Here is a 14,390-nt window from a genome sequence, read left to right as displayed (position 1 = left end):
TCATTGTTGTTGCCATGGAAACGTATAAAGAAGACCCTTTTATTGGGAAACGGACACCGACGTAGATACGGGGAGGAATTCCATGATCTGCGCGTCTGGAATTCGGAGAAACAAAGAGGGGGTCACAAGGTTCTGTTGTTATCGGCGACTGCAGCACCGCGCGGACTCCCCTAACAACAAGAAAGCAAAACCCTTTCCTTCTGCCAGAAAGCTGATCTTTAAACGCTCCTTTCATCCGAGCCGAGGCTGCGCCGGGACAAAGCGCCCCTTTCAGATACCAAAGGGCAGAAAGCGTGAATGTGAGTTACTGCTGGAGAGTAGCCTCTGGGCAGAGACGTTATGTCAGGGGAAGCTGTATCCGTGGTAACGGTGACAATAAGACATTTTTGTTCATTCTTTAAGACTCAAACTAAGACCACCCTGAAAAGGGCGAGGAACAGAACCATATCTGACGCATGCAGAAACCCGGAACCCCCCGGCAGATCAGCCCCCGGCGGCCCCCGTCTAGTCGCCCCATTCTGCTGTAAAGACTCAAACCTTAATCAGTCGTCGGTCTCGCGTGCAGCCGCGTCGCCAGTTTGTGTGCCGTCTCCATGGCGATTTCAGCAGATAAGTTAATCGCGTCGGTCGTTCGAAGGATCGGGTGCAGACGGACCGGTGGATTAAAGGGACTTCCCGGGCCGCGGCGCCCAGCTTCAGATCCTGATAAAAGGGGAGGAAAAACGCAATCCCTTTAATGAACGTGATAATGTCCTCGTCTTCGGTGTCGCATGTTATCTGCTGCAGGCGACACGGAACGCGGTCACCTGCCGGGGAACACCGGAATGTTCTGGAACCGCGTGGAACCTGTTTATTAAAGTGGGATTTAAAGGGCCGCTCCGGCCATCAGGTGCTCTTTAACGGTCCCTTTCATTTTTCATGGTGTCCCCCTTGCAAATGCATTGGCGGGGGGCTGTTCTGCCCCCGTTAAGACCCCCGTGCGCAAAAAAGAGCTCCCGCTAATTGGCTGCTTGAAGTAGCCAATCAATGTCCAGGATCGTCGGACCGCATGTTTCCTTTACGTCTGCTGCAGAGACGATTCTGTGTTCTATAAAATGCATTTATTGTGAAATTACCATTACTTCGAGTCTAAAAATAATATCTCATTATTATTATTATTATTATTATTATTATTAATTGTTATGAATATTAGTATTATGACTATTATAAATTATTCTGATTATTATTATTTATTATTATGAATATTATAAATTATTATGATTATTATTATTATAATTTATTATTATTCATTATTATGAATATTATTTATTATTATGAATGTTATTATTATAAATTATTATTATTTATTATTATTCATTATTATGAATATTATTTATTTTTATGAATGTTATTATTATGAATATTATTTATTATGATTAGTACTATTATTCGTTATTGTGATTATGAATATTATAAATTATTATGAATATTATTATTTATTATTACCATTAATTGTTGTGAATATTAAGATTATTAGTATTTGTTATTATTCATTATTATGAATATTATTATTCTATAATTCTTGTATTTTTGTATTGATTTTTAGTGGCGGTCCCAGCCATGTACGAGTCGGCGCTCCTCTCCTCCGAGCCCCCCAGCCCCAACCCGTACTTCGGGGAGTCGTCGGACACGTATTACCAGGTGGATCGCTGGCAGAAGATCCGCACGGCCGTCAGGAAGCTGGAGTTCTGGGAGAGCTTCAGCGCGGAGCTGATCGGGAGCGGCTTCTTCTCCAAGGTTTATAAGGTACCCTCCCCCCGAATAAAAAATAAAAAAACATAATAATAAAATAAGCTTCACGCCGACAACTTAACAAAAACTTTATATATTCTGTTATTTTTTTTAAAACACTATATGGTTTTTTTAATTTCCTATGATGCCCCTCCTCCCATCTTCCTGATTGGCTGCTTACTTTTGCATCTGGTTAAATATTTCCCTTCATGCCCCTGCTCCTCCCTACCTGATTGGCTCCTTAACTTGGTATCTGATTAATATTTCCCATCAGGCCCCTCCCCCTCTCTCCTGGATTGGTTGCTCACTTCTGCATCTATTTAAATGAATATTTCCCATCATGCCCCCCTCTCCCTGTCTCTGGCAGCGGATGGCAGGAAATGATTGGATAATTAGACTGAAGCCTGAAGATTAATAAATTAAAAACCTTTTTCCTGGTGCGAAAGCCAATAGCGTAATCCGCTCGGGGATTAACCCTTTTCAGAGCGAGGGCAAAAAAACCCTCCTACCTGCAAGTTAAAAAAGAAAAAAAAGTATCATTTCTAACAGAGGAATTTTATCGACATCCAAGCAGTTCACCTCTGCTGGGTGACTGTTCATGGATGTGACTACTCTTTTAGAACAAAATACTTCCATTCTTTCTTTGTGGAAAGTTTATTACCCTAAACGGGTAACAATCCTCGCATTGTGCGACGGCGACGAGGAAGGAGCGACAAATACTTTGCCAGGTTTCGGTTGCAGAAATGGATTAATTTCCGCAAACATTTTGCAACGTGACGTTTAATGCCTCGCGGTACCCCGTCCATGATACAATGTATCACTCGGCTGCAGCAGCCTATCGGTGCCTACAATTTGGTCACATGACAAAAAAAAATTAGAAAAGCATTTTAAGCATAATAGACATGTCTGCTATTAAAAAAAGGATATTAAAAACTGCTATCCTTAAAGGGTTAATGCAGCGCGGGGGGGGGGGGGGTTATCCATGACCGTCGCATAGCGTGGGATCTGTGGCCCTTATTGACTCAGGGGGTCTTCGGGACTCCCACCCGGTCCTTATTTTCTCTTCTGAGGATCTGGAACTGATCAGACCCACAACCAGTTTCCTCCACAATAACTGGAATCAGAATTCTGGTAGATTTGTGTTTATTGATACTTTGTTACAAAATTGTTACTTTTTGCTTTGTTTATAAACAACCGAGATTCTAAACAAAACACAAAAGATTCCTTCCTGTTTAATGACTTTATCAGGATTTGGATACTTTTATAATAAACGCTCCATGATGCAAAGAACCCGCCAGCAGATCGGCCCCCATCCGGCCCCCGTCTAGTCGCCCGTTTCTCCTGCTGTAACGACTCAAACCTTAATCAGTCGTTGGTCTCGTCTTAGATTCAGGAGCCGTATGTCTATCCCATGCATGTTTAATCCCCTCACTGTATTACCCTCTACCACTTCTGCTGGGAGGCTGTTCCACTTATCTACCTATCCCATGCGTGTTTAAACTCCACAGAATTGGGTGGCACGTTGAGCTTTGGATCAGGAACCTCATCTCTCGTTGGATTTTTACTTTGTAATTCCAACAGGCTAATCCTAATTATCCCAAATAACCGGCAGAACAAGCAGCCTGATATCGGAGGGTAATCTTTTGATTGGTTAATAAGCGGCCCCCGGCGAGACCGAAATCCGCTTTGTCTGAAATTGTTTAAAAGAAAACAAAAGAGAGTTACAGATATGTCCTCTGCGTGTTGGAACTCATATGAATTTCCGACCGCAGCGCGTTGTGAAGGGAGTCATTATTTGGCGGGTTTCTCGCGTGTTTTTGCCACAGTTATCGGGACGTCCTGGTAATTTTTTTTTATTTTTTTTTGACACGGAAAATACAGATTTGGCAGAAACAAAATATTTTTTTGTTGTATTTTTAGATTTTTTTTTTATAGCTTTGTTTATTTGTTGGTTGCTTTTGGCTTCTGTGGAATATTCCGCCGCACAGAACAGGAGGTTGTTTTGTGGGGAAAGCAGGAAGCTGCCTGCGCGGTAATTAGTTTTCAGCACCGGCCGCCGGGCCGACTTCCCATCAGGAAGGGTGCAGCGAGTTCTCGGGGACCTCACAAGGTCGCCACAAAATGTACGGTTTTTATAGCTTTACGTTTCTTTCTATGAATCCTGAGATGACGTTAGAATTGAGGGGGTTAAAGGGACAGCAGAATGCCCCCCCCTTACAGTACTTTACGTTAAGGGGGCATATGATGGCTGGAATGGCACTTTAAGCAAGTTAGGTAGGTGGAACAGCCTCCCAGTAGAAGTGGTAGAGGGTATTAAACATGCATGGGATAGACATACGGCTCCCGCGGTCACTGGACGCTCCCCCCCCCCCCGCGGGGGTCTCGGTCTGTAATGTATGTATTCATTCCCAGCGCCCCTCCCTGTATTGTGCCGAGGAGTACATTCAGCCCACGCCAAGACTTCTGTGTATCCAAGTAATTCATCGCACGATCAAAGAGCAGCCGAGCTCCGTATGGTGGCGAGTAAACACGGCGCATAATGCGCTCTTCATTCCCGGGCGAGGCTCGTGGGATCCAGGATCCTCCCTATCTATATTATAAAACCGGATTATAAATTGAGGAACCCAGCGCGATCCGTCCACCAACTGAATTCACTCTATTAGCCTCTACCACCTCTGCTGGGAGGCTGTTCCACTTATCCTCTCAGTCATTCAGCACTATGATGCTGGCGAGTTCACCAAGTTGGTTACTTCGACCCGGCGCTTATCTCCTCGGCTTTGGGCTCCGGCCGACCTGTATTTTTGGGATCGGGCCTCTAATCCATTCGCTTCTGCTTTGCAGGTGACCCCCGGCGCTGGGGCGAAGTGCATGGTGGTGAAGATTTATAAGAATGAGGTAGACGAGGAGGTGATCGTGCGAGAGATAAGCCTCTTGCAGAAGCTGTCTCATCCTAACATTGTCAGGTGAGCTGCTTTTATTACTAAATTTCATTTTATTCATTCATTTTCTCCATAATCGGGATTAGAGGTTTTTCTCTCATAAAAAAATCATTATTTCTAGGAAAAAAAAAAAAAAAAAAGAATTCCGGATTGGAATGTTCATTATTTAGATGCCTTGTTTTTGGAGGAAAAAAGCCAGATTAGGGTTAAAAGAAATTACAAAAAAAAAGGAGATTTAAAAAAAAAAAATTCCTTGTAGCCAGGACTTTATTTCATCGGAATTTGTAATTTGGAGCAGATTTAATGTACATTTTCGTAGGAAAACAAAACTAACCGGAGGAACGGCGACATTCTGGGCCGTAAACCTCACGATCTCTAATCTGAGTTTTTAAGGCGTTTCCCACCGAATTCGAGATTCTGTCGTGTTTTCCATCCTAGGTACCTTGGTGTCTGCGTGAAGGATGAGAAACTCTATCCTATGCTGGAGGTGAGTCTCTAGACGATGCTATTGGGCAAAAAAACTGCGTCCCAAGAGCCAATTTAGGGTTTTATCTCCTCGATGCGGGTTAGTAGACACTGTAACCCAACTCACAAGACCTGACGTTGACTTGAGTTCCTTCCTCAGCGGGGTTACCAAAGTTTATATTAGATAAAGTTATTTAAAGCCACTCGATCAACTCAGACTTGGACTGATCCATAGATTTCCGACAATCTCCTGCTTGAATAGGTTTACGATTATAAGGTCAGTAGTCAACAAGGTGTTCAGCACCTTGAGGAAGAGCTTGGGTTGCATCTCTAAGGTCTTTGGAGTCCCATCAAGGCCAAAGCTTAGAATAGAGAAGCCTCGAGGCTTATCCTCTCCACCCAACCGTCTGGTGATCGTGGACCCGCGCCGTTCCTTTTGTGAGATCCGGTTTCCAGTAACGTGTTCTCTTCCTCTCAGTACGTGAATGGGGGATGTGTCGAGGAATTATTGGCCAGCAAAGACATTTCCCTGAGCTGGAAAGAGAAAGTTGACCTGGCGTGTGACATTAGTCGGGGTATGGTCTACCTGCACTCCAAGAACATTTACCATCGAGACCTCAACTCCAAGGTATGAAGAAGGAAGCCTCGGTCAATGAGCTCGTATTAACCAAGATGGATCATATAGTCTGGTTCTCGGTGGTTTTCTGGGAAGTCTACAACGTTCCGAAATGCTGGAGGGTGAAGTTGTTGTCTCTTAGTCTCTGGAGTCGTAGACTCGTTAATCAGAGTACTCTTCTGCAATGTTCTCCCGTTTTGTGTTGTAGAACTGCCTGATCAGGTTGTCTCACCGGGGCAGGGAAGCCCTGGTGACGGATTTCGGTCTGGCTCGTGAAGTGGTCGAGCCGTCGTTGAAGAACGGGGAGCGGAAGTTGTCTCTGGTCGGCTCGGCGTTCTGGATGGCTCCTGAAATGTTGCGCGGAGAGCCGTACGATCGGAAGGTTTGTTGCACTTTTGGGGTCACGTGGAGAACTTGAAGCTGATGGCCCCCAGCTTCTTGAAATAATGGCCACCAGAGTGACTCTGAGGCCGACCAGTCCCGTTTTATGTTTTAGATTAATGAAGGGTCATAGGTGGCACCCGATCAAAAAACAATAAATTGTTGGTCCGTTCCGTTTGTTTGTCCAAAGATTTCCCAACGGACATACCCATGCTGGAAGTCTGTAATTGGGGGGCCGGCTCCGTCGGAGGGCTGGTGCTAAACCCTGAGCTGTCCCAACAAAGGGCCGACGTATCCCCTTCTGAGAAAATATCCTGAACGCTCTGAATTTCTTTTCCAGGTGGACGTCTTCTCTTTCGGGATCGTATTATGTGAAATCCTCGGCCGAATTCCCGCTGACCCGGAGATCCTGCCTAGAACGAGGGTGCGTGCGGCCCCTAAAAACGGGGTTTGGGGTCACGAAGTGCTTTTTTTTTTTTTTTTTTTTTTTTTTAAGGTTCAAGTATTTTTGTTTATTTTTCCCTTAGTGTTTCCGGTTTTTCGGCAATGAATTGTATTTTCGGTGTAAATGACGGGTTTTTGGTGTCCGTTGATTGACAGCAGCTGACCTGTGACCTTTCCTTCATCAGGATTACGGTCTGGACGCCGACGCTTTCCGAGAGCTGATCAGGGATTGTCCCAAACGAGTCCTGGATTTAGCCGTCAGCTGCTGTCGGGTAATGTGCTTTGGCGGCCGGGGGTTGTCTGGGCAGTTTAAGTATCCTTTACAGGTATGATGTATATAATACGCCATACTGTGACCGGAATACCTGCTGATATGGCAACCATAAAGAGATTATCGGGGGAGGGGATTTTTTTTTTCCCCCACCAAATATATGTTAAATTGTATAAATTTTATTTATATTTTGGTGATATATTTTAATTTACTAAGAGGGAGGTATATAAGTGGAACAGCCTCCCAGCAGAGGTGGTAGAGGGTAATACAGTGAGGGTATTAAACATGCATGGGATGGACATACGGCTCCTGAATCTAAGACGAGACCAACGACTGATTAAGGTTTGAGTCTTTACAGCAGGAGAAACGGGCGACTAGACGGGGGCCGGATGGGGGCCGATCTGCTGGTTTTCCATTATACAATTAGATATGGTTTAGCAAAGTAGAATTCCTCCTTTACTTATGAGGTAGATACATGGTTCTGGATCACAGCAAATGTGGGAGATGAAATAAATTAATTTCTAAAAAATCTGCTCAATAAAACACTTTTTATAACTAAATATAACTAATATAATGCCCAAAACCCTCTCCGAAATAATTCTATAACCAAGTAAAATTTTGCCTCGTTCATCTTTTTTGGTCGGGAACGCTTAATTGTCAGGTGACACAAAAGCAGGCACTGATAGGTTGTTGCCATAGAGCCTAAAAAAAGAGAAAAATCTTAACTTCTGAAACGCTTTATTTTTACTTCCGCAGCTGGAGGCCCATAAGAGACCTTCGTTCGGTGAAATCTTGGACGACCTGGAAGAGGAAGCGGAAATGCTGGAGTCGCAGACGGTGCTGGAAGAATCGGGGAGGGGGCCGTAAAACCCGGACTTTCTCTAACTTGTAAATTGTACAGAAATCTGGAATCGAAAATATATATTAAAAAAAAAATCCCAAATGCGGATTCTTCTATTTATTAAATAAACTGGATTATATTTTTGTGGATTTTCGCATCCACTTTTTTTTTTTTTTTTTTTTCCTGTCAATTTCACTCGAAGGCGGGGCTGCGGCTGACCAATTGTCCTCTACTATATGACACCTCGCGGAAAGATGGATTTTCATTGGCTAAAGTTTCTACCAATTATCCCGGGAGGCCCCGCCTCATTTTGAATCCAGTTTTATTGCTTCTGTTCTACCTCGTGTTTCTGCGATACTTTGTGTCTGACGACCGGATTTTGGGGGAAATCATTTATATTTGGACGCTGCCTTACATCACATAGTCTGAATTTTCAGTTTCGTGTCGATGGTATTTTTTGTTTGTATAAAATTATATATATATTTTTTGATGGTTCTAACCTGGAATAAAGTTTTCCATTAAGTGGATCTGACAAATCATGTCTAATGCAGATATTAAGCTTTTATAAGCAGACATTTCTATCTGATTGGCTATAATAATAAAACGAGCACCACGTATTTATTAACATCGTAAAAATGAATGATCAAAACCACCTTTCTCTGTAATCGCCGTATTTTATTCTCCCTAAACCAACGCATTTCACATTTTTTATTTTTAAAATATGGTTTTCTAAAAAAAAATTGTAAGAAAAAATTATTTTAACCCATCTGTGTGCTAATTAATTAGATTTATAAGATATGGCCAACTTCAGACCGAATAAATGCTCATTCTATTTACTGGAACCAACGCGTTTTGAGAGGTGCTGCTGTCATTCCGTTAATTCAGTTAAGTTGGTTGAATTCCCCCAACTGGGAGAGAAAATGAAGAATCTCGGTTGCTGGATAAGCTGTTCTGTTCAACATTCCTTAATTGTGTGTTTCATTTGTCGGGGAAAAAATAAAACTAAATAAAATAAAAATAAACAAAAAAAAGTACGTTTTTTTTTTTCTTAATTTCTATTACAAATTATAATGTAGATTTTAATGGAATGGAGGTAAATTCCAGTCCTTATAGCCAAGATTTGAGAGCATTTTCATGGTAACACAGGTGGGGCTTTTCTAAAGTCTACTTAATACATTGGTTGCTCCTCTCATTGAGGTTTGGGATTTCTTGCCAACGCGTTTCACGTCCTGGAGAAACAGTGTAATAATATCTAATATGTAATAAGATCTAGACCAGGCGATTGCATGCGAGTTGGGATTTCTCAGCCCGCTAGGTTAATATAATGAGTCGAGTGTCAGTTACCCCATTGTACACGATCTCTCTGCAGCCCCTGCGTGGGAATGAGTTAAAGCAGCAAGCATTACAACATAAGGTTAAAGGTCACCTTCCAAAAATGAATAATAATAAACTTTGGATCTATTTTTTTTACGAATGAATCGGGTAAATTATGTATTTGTTTTTTTTTGCTTAGTGTGTTTATTCTTATACAAAGTAACAACGCGCAGATGTATCTCAATAAGGAATATCGTTGAGTCGCAGAAATATAATCCTGGCACCTTCTGGATTTTTAGGTCAATTATCATATGAATCACAACCAAAAATGTCTTCATCTGAATATATCTATAACTCTGTGAAATATATATATTTTAAAAATATTATGGAAGGCTTGTCACAGAGACAAAGTCTGGAGCATCGAAAGGCGTCTTTTTTAAGTCCAGGATTTGTAACGATTCATAGAATTTTCTGTAAATGGTAAAATTAAAAATGTGGTATTAAATGTTTAGTAAAATTGTATTCAGCCGTAGAGTTCCAGAAATCGCACAAAAAAATCTGATCAAATTTCTTGACCAAATATATCTTGATGGTATAAAGAGGTTCAACGTTGATAAAAGTGAGGCTGTGCATCTGTGACACAGAAAGAATGAACGTTTTACTGAATTCCAGAGGGGATATTAATGAAGAACGGTTTATGGATAATATTATTATAATATTATTATTAACAATATTGTTAAATAACTCACTTTACCTTTTGTAATCAATTTTCCTTTTCTATAGGATATATTGTTATTGCAATTTCTGTTGGACGTCTCATATTACAGGGCGCTCTGAGAATGACTTGTTTTGTGTCTTTTTTCTGTTGGGAATTCGCCTGGGTGATTTAGAAAGTATAACTCTTATTTCCAAATGCATAACTCTGTTTTTATCTACGTTGAGCTCGTTGGCTTAATAGGTTTATTTGCCCAAATCTCAAAAAACTAAACACAGACTCTTGCGTTCAAACATAAAATTGTTGCTCTCAAAGCCTCTGCTCGCTCATTAATAAACAAATTAGAAAGCGCCGGACCCGGAGCTGACCTCGGCGGTACAAAAGAATGCATTACGCTCCACAATGAAACAGATGGCGTCTCGTAATAAAATCTGGACAGCTCATTAGTAATTAAAGCCTCCGTCTAATTGTTTGAGAAAGCAGCGACTCGTCACCATGCCGCTTGTCTTACAAAACCGTAGCTGTAGGAAGAGGCAGCGAAGACATGGATCGCCATAAAGGGGTTAAAAAAATAGAGTGAGTCCTAACTAATAAGATGTGATTGGTAAATCGATAGAACAGCCTCCCAGCAGAGGTGGTAGAGGGTAATACAGTGAGGGTATTAAACATGCATGGGATAGACATAGGGCTCCTGAATCTAAGACGAGACCAACGACTGATTAAGGTTTGAGTCTTTACAGCAGGAGAAACGGGCGACTAGACGGGGGCCGGATGGGCCTTACATGGAGGCTGAGCCGTATAACAAGCATGGTGGCATTAAGTACATTTTGCCAAACACCACTTGGCACTCAAAGGCAAATTCCCAAAGCGGCCACCCCAGTAGGTTCTACCAGCAGTTAGGAGACTATAATGCGCTCTCCGGCTATTTACAGCAAGACTTGGTCATTTTTGGTCTTCTAAGACTGAGGTCGGATCTTCATTTCCGAAATCTTGTAAGAGTATTTTAACCCACGGCCTGTTCTCCAGTTAACGCCGTTGGCATAAGTGTTGTGCTCGCCCCGGAGGTACAGGCCGTTAAGGTTGGAGTTGTGACAGGCCGTATACCACCAAGCGCCTTTGTAACTAATGGCACAGTTGGATGTCTTAGCGGAATCGTTATCTCTGTCTTTGGTGGTAAATGGTACGTTTCTGTGACTGTAGAACGAGTCGCCTGGAAATAGAAGCAGAGCAGATATGGAAATATAACATAAAAGCCTAAAAAACATAATATCAAATTCCAGTTTAAGTTTAGCCGATAAAACCCGTTAGGCGTTACATTCTATGTCGTCGAGAGCTGCCCCCAGACAGAAGACATCATAGACGGGTGTATTAAATCAATGGAAGGCCTGGAACAAGAAGGCCTCTAGTAACATCTAAAAAGCAACATTAAAAGGTTTTATCTGCTAAACTGTTTCAGCCAAAACTGTAAAAAAAAAACATTAATTAAGGACTCCCCTTTAAGTTCTGTCTTTCCGTGAAATGATTTATGATAGAGATGTCTATGTAGGTAGAGACGCGCGGATTCCTTGAGTAAGTGCGTGCCTGACATCTAGTGGCTGTGATTGGGACTGCATGCTCAAATTTACTCTCCAGCAGGAACAATAGTCATTAAAATCACGGTCAGCTATTAACGAAATACTGTATATGGATATGGGTATCATTTCCTGATGTTGAAATGTGAAGTGAGGACATCAACATTTACCCACCCATCTTAGTGGGATTGTACAGTGCTACGGACCATGATGGCGCTATATAAAACAATAAAAAATAATTATGCCCCTGTTACCTGCAGTCCCACCCAGGAATTTGCCCAGACTCAAGGTATAGTTGGCGCTTTCCCCTGCCAGCTGGAAGTCGCTGTACGTGGCATAGGTGCGGTTGTTTTCAAAATCCATGAAATCAAAGCGAAGCTGGGACTTTCCTAGAGGGTAAAAAGGGGGAAAGAATAAAATGATAGAGGGAAAAATGAGTGTATGAGCGTTCAGAAGAATATAATGGTGGGATGGCTGCTCACCCGAGGCATATCACCTGATCTGAATTAGATGGCGGACCTTACCTCTGAGCGTGAGGCGATGGATATGATCGTTCCCCAACCAGAACTCACTGCTCTGCTGGCCAAAGCCTTTCTTATACGAGTCCCAACCTCGGAAGAAATCCACCGACCCGTCTACCCTTCTCTGGAAAACCTAGATGGAAAGAAGGTGGGGAAGGGAGATCAGATTCTTAGATTATATCACCAAAGAACAACTAATTTGAGACAATATCGTGGCCCTAGAAACATACCTTAAGAGGTCCAATGGGGCCCTGTCCTTTTAACTCTATGAGACTCACCAAAAGCTACTCTAACGTTACATGGCTGGATCTTACTGTAGATGCCACCAGGAAAGAGGTATTGCCAAGGCCCCAACTGGCGAGTCCAGGCTGATTTCCAGCAACTATTGTACTGGGCATCTGGCACACCAAGCAAATGCCCAGTCATCCATTGGCCATGGACACCCCATGTTCGCCCGATCTGATGCTCCGGTGGCACATCCGGTGTTCCAGTGTGCGTCCATCGACTGGATATGCCCAACCTCGCCCTACGTGGCAAACTTAGTGTGTGGCTTTGCATATCCAACCGTCGGCCGTACCTACGTCATCAGGAGGCTGCTGGCCTTAAAGGGCCAGGTCAGCCTCGCAGTTGCCGGCCCTGCATGTTATACTCCAGTTAATTCGATACATACCAGCCATCCTCCGCCGTCTGTCTCCATGTCACAGAACACCGTGACAGGACGCCCGTCATCCGTGTGCACCGTGTACCACCCGCTCAGAGACGCTCCTCGCTCCATCAGCTCCTTACAGTTCTGTGCAGCTGCCGGGGACACGGAAGGGACACGTTGGAGATACGATAGTGAATACTTCGTCACAGGAGAACAGGTGGTACTTACTTCCTGGGGCAGGTATGCCGGGGTCTCCCTTGTCACCTGTAAAAATGAACATTTTAATGAAAATTCATGACTTAAATGCTAACAAATATGCATTCTAAATGTTAAGCTCCGTTTCATTAATCATTTTTGAACATTTCCACTTTATCCCCCATCTCTGGAGAATTTGGCATTTCCTCCCCGAAGAACCCCGTTCCACAGGCGATGGAGAATACTTCTTCCTCCAAACACGATTTTAAGTGATTTCTCCCAAATCATACCAAATGTTGACATAAAATAATCGAATCCATAATTCTTTCCTTGTTACCTTTTTGTCCTTGGATTCCAGGACTTCCCTTTTCACCTATAAATATGGGGGAAAAAATGATGATTTTCAGAAATAATTAAAGTGACCAAAGGATATCTTCGGCTTCTTTAAGACTTTTTACCTACGTTAATATTCTTTAAATATAAACTCATCACAGAAGACACAACTTCCTAATTTACATATTATATATATATTCCGTTTTACCCTGGGGGGGGGGGACGGTTACCTTTCATCCCTGTAGGACCCATCTTCCCCGGAATTCCAGGGGATCCCTTTTCTCCTGGGAATAAGAGAAGACATTTATGGTAGATAAATGGAACAGCCTCCCAGCAGAAATGGTAGAGAATGGACATGCTAAGGTAGAATGCTCACCTTTGTCACCAGCAGGTCCAGGCGGTCCCTGTATTCCAGGAGCTCCGGGGGTCCCAGGACACCCCCTTAATATGGCCAGCCTGTCTGAATCCCCAACTCCAACCAGCTTCACGTCTAATAAGAAAATTGGGAAAATAAATACATTTTATTCCAATTTGACAGCCAGCTCTAAAACTGATATATATATATCACATGATTTCTTAAATGAAATAAATACATTTTATAATAAAAAAATAAGGTATTTTTACCAAAAAATAAAGAGATTTTATATGTGAGCAAAGAAAACATTGTGTTCAATATTACTTAACCGTCATTTATATATATTGGGATAATTAACCAGAATGTAAGAATCGTTATGTAATATATATATTATATGTAAGAATCATTATGTAATATATAATATAATATATAAAGCAATACATAATCTAAATTCATCTAATTTGGGTTTAGGAGGTTAAAAAAGGTGATTAAAGATGAAACTCACCTGGACAGGTGTCCTCAGCGTGGCACAGAGTGGCAGACACGGCCAGCAGGGCACTTAGTGAAATCCAAGCGTGGGCCATCATTGCGGATCTCGCCGTCCGTGGGGGTTTAAGTATCACACCCCAGGCTCGTAGAGACCAGAAATACCCTGAAATCTACCCCCGCACCTTTATAAAGGGTTTCGAGATCTCCGCGCCCTAACCGACCTTCCTGTGTTATGCAAACTGGATTTCCCAACAAAGAGCGGCTGATCTCACTCCTTCCTCAACCGCCAAGACCTAGAGGCTCCTTGTTCCTTGTTACATAACAGGAGTTCCGTTAGGTTTAGAATCCTCATTTTGTGTTAATTACATAAAAAGCGGGTTATGTATAATGAGCGATGTCGGGGGAAAGGCGGTAAAACCGTCATAAGTTATTATTGGCTTCTTAAACTACAAGAAAATTGTCATATCCCTCTTCCCTGCAGTACAGTGAAGTACAAATGCAGTAAAACTGCAGTAAATGTGCAG

The 14,390-nt window shown here is 42.5% G+C and overlaps 2 protein-coding genes across 2 annotated transcripts; one reads left to right on the top strand and one right to left on the bottom strand.

Annotated features, from left to right (window-relative positions):
• The first annotated feature begins 960 nt into the window (after positions 1-960).
• LOC149277449 (dual specificity testis-specific protein kinase 2-like) lies at positions 961-7,753 on the top strand. The gene is made up of 9 exons (XM_089502898.1): positions 961-979; positions 1,586-1,785; positions 4,612-4,733; positions 5,148-5,196; positions 5,653-5,802; positions 5,999-6,172; positions 6,512-6,595; positions 6,801-6,887; positions 7,643-7,753. Exons 2-9 carry the CDS (start codon positions 1,600-1,602, stop codon positions 7,751-7,753), a joined length of 963 nt encoding a protein of 320 aa, XP_089359024.1. The 5' UTR covers positions 961-979; positions 1,586-1,599.
• A 2,959-nt stretch (positions 7,754-10,712) lies between these two features.
• On the bottom strand, positions 10,713-13,961 carry LOC149277448 (ficolin-1-B-like). The gene is made up of 9 exons (XM_089502897.1): positions 13,883-13,961; positions 13,399-13,512; positions 13,253-13,306; positions 13,027-13,062; positions 12,723-12,758; positions 12,519-12,646; positions 11,852-11,981; positions 11,582-11,716; positions 10,713-10,966 (listed from the first exon to the last, which is right to left on the bottom strand). Exons 1-9 carry the CDS (start codon positions 13,959-13,961, stop codon positions 10,713-10,715), a joined length of 966 nt encoding a protein of 321 aa, XP_089359023.1.
• Positions 13,962-14,390: the final 429 nt, after the last annotated feature.

This window comes from Sceloporus occidentalis, unplaced genomic scaffold, assembly GCF_023333645.1.
Source record: "Sceloporus occidentalis isolate IW3139 unplaced genomic scaffold, rSceOcc1.0.p SCAF_214, whole genome shotgun sequence".
Taxonomy (NCBI): Eukaryota; Metazoa; Chordata; class Lepidosauria; order Squamata; family Phrynosomatidae; genus Sceloporus; species Sceloporus occidentalis.
The sequence above is the reverse complement of the archived record's forward strand: the minus strand, read 5'-3'. Positions and strand labels throughout refer to the sequence as shown.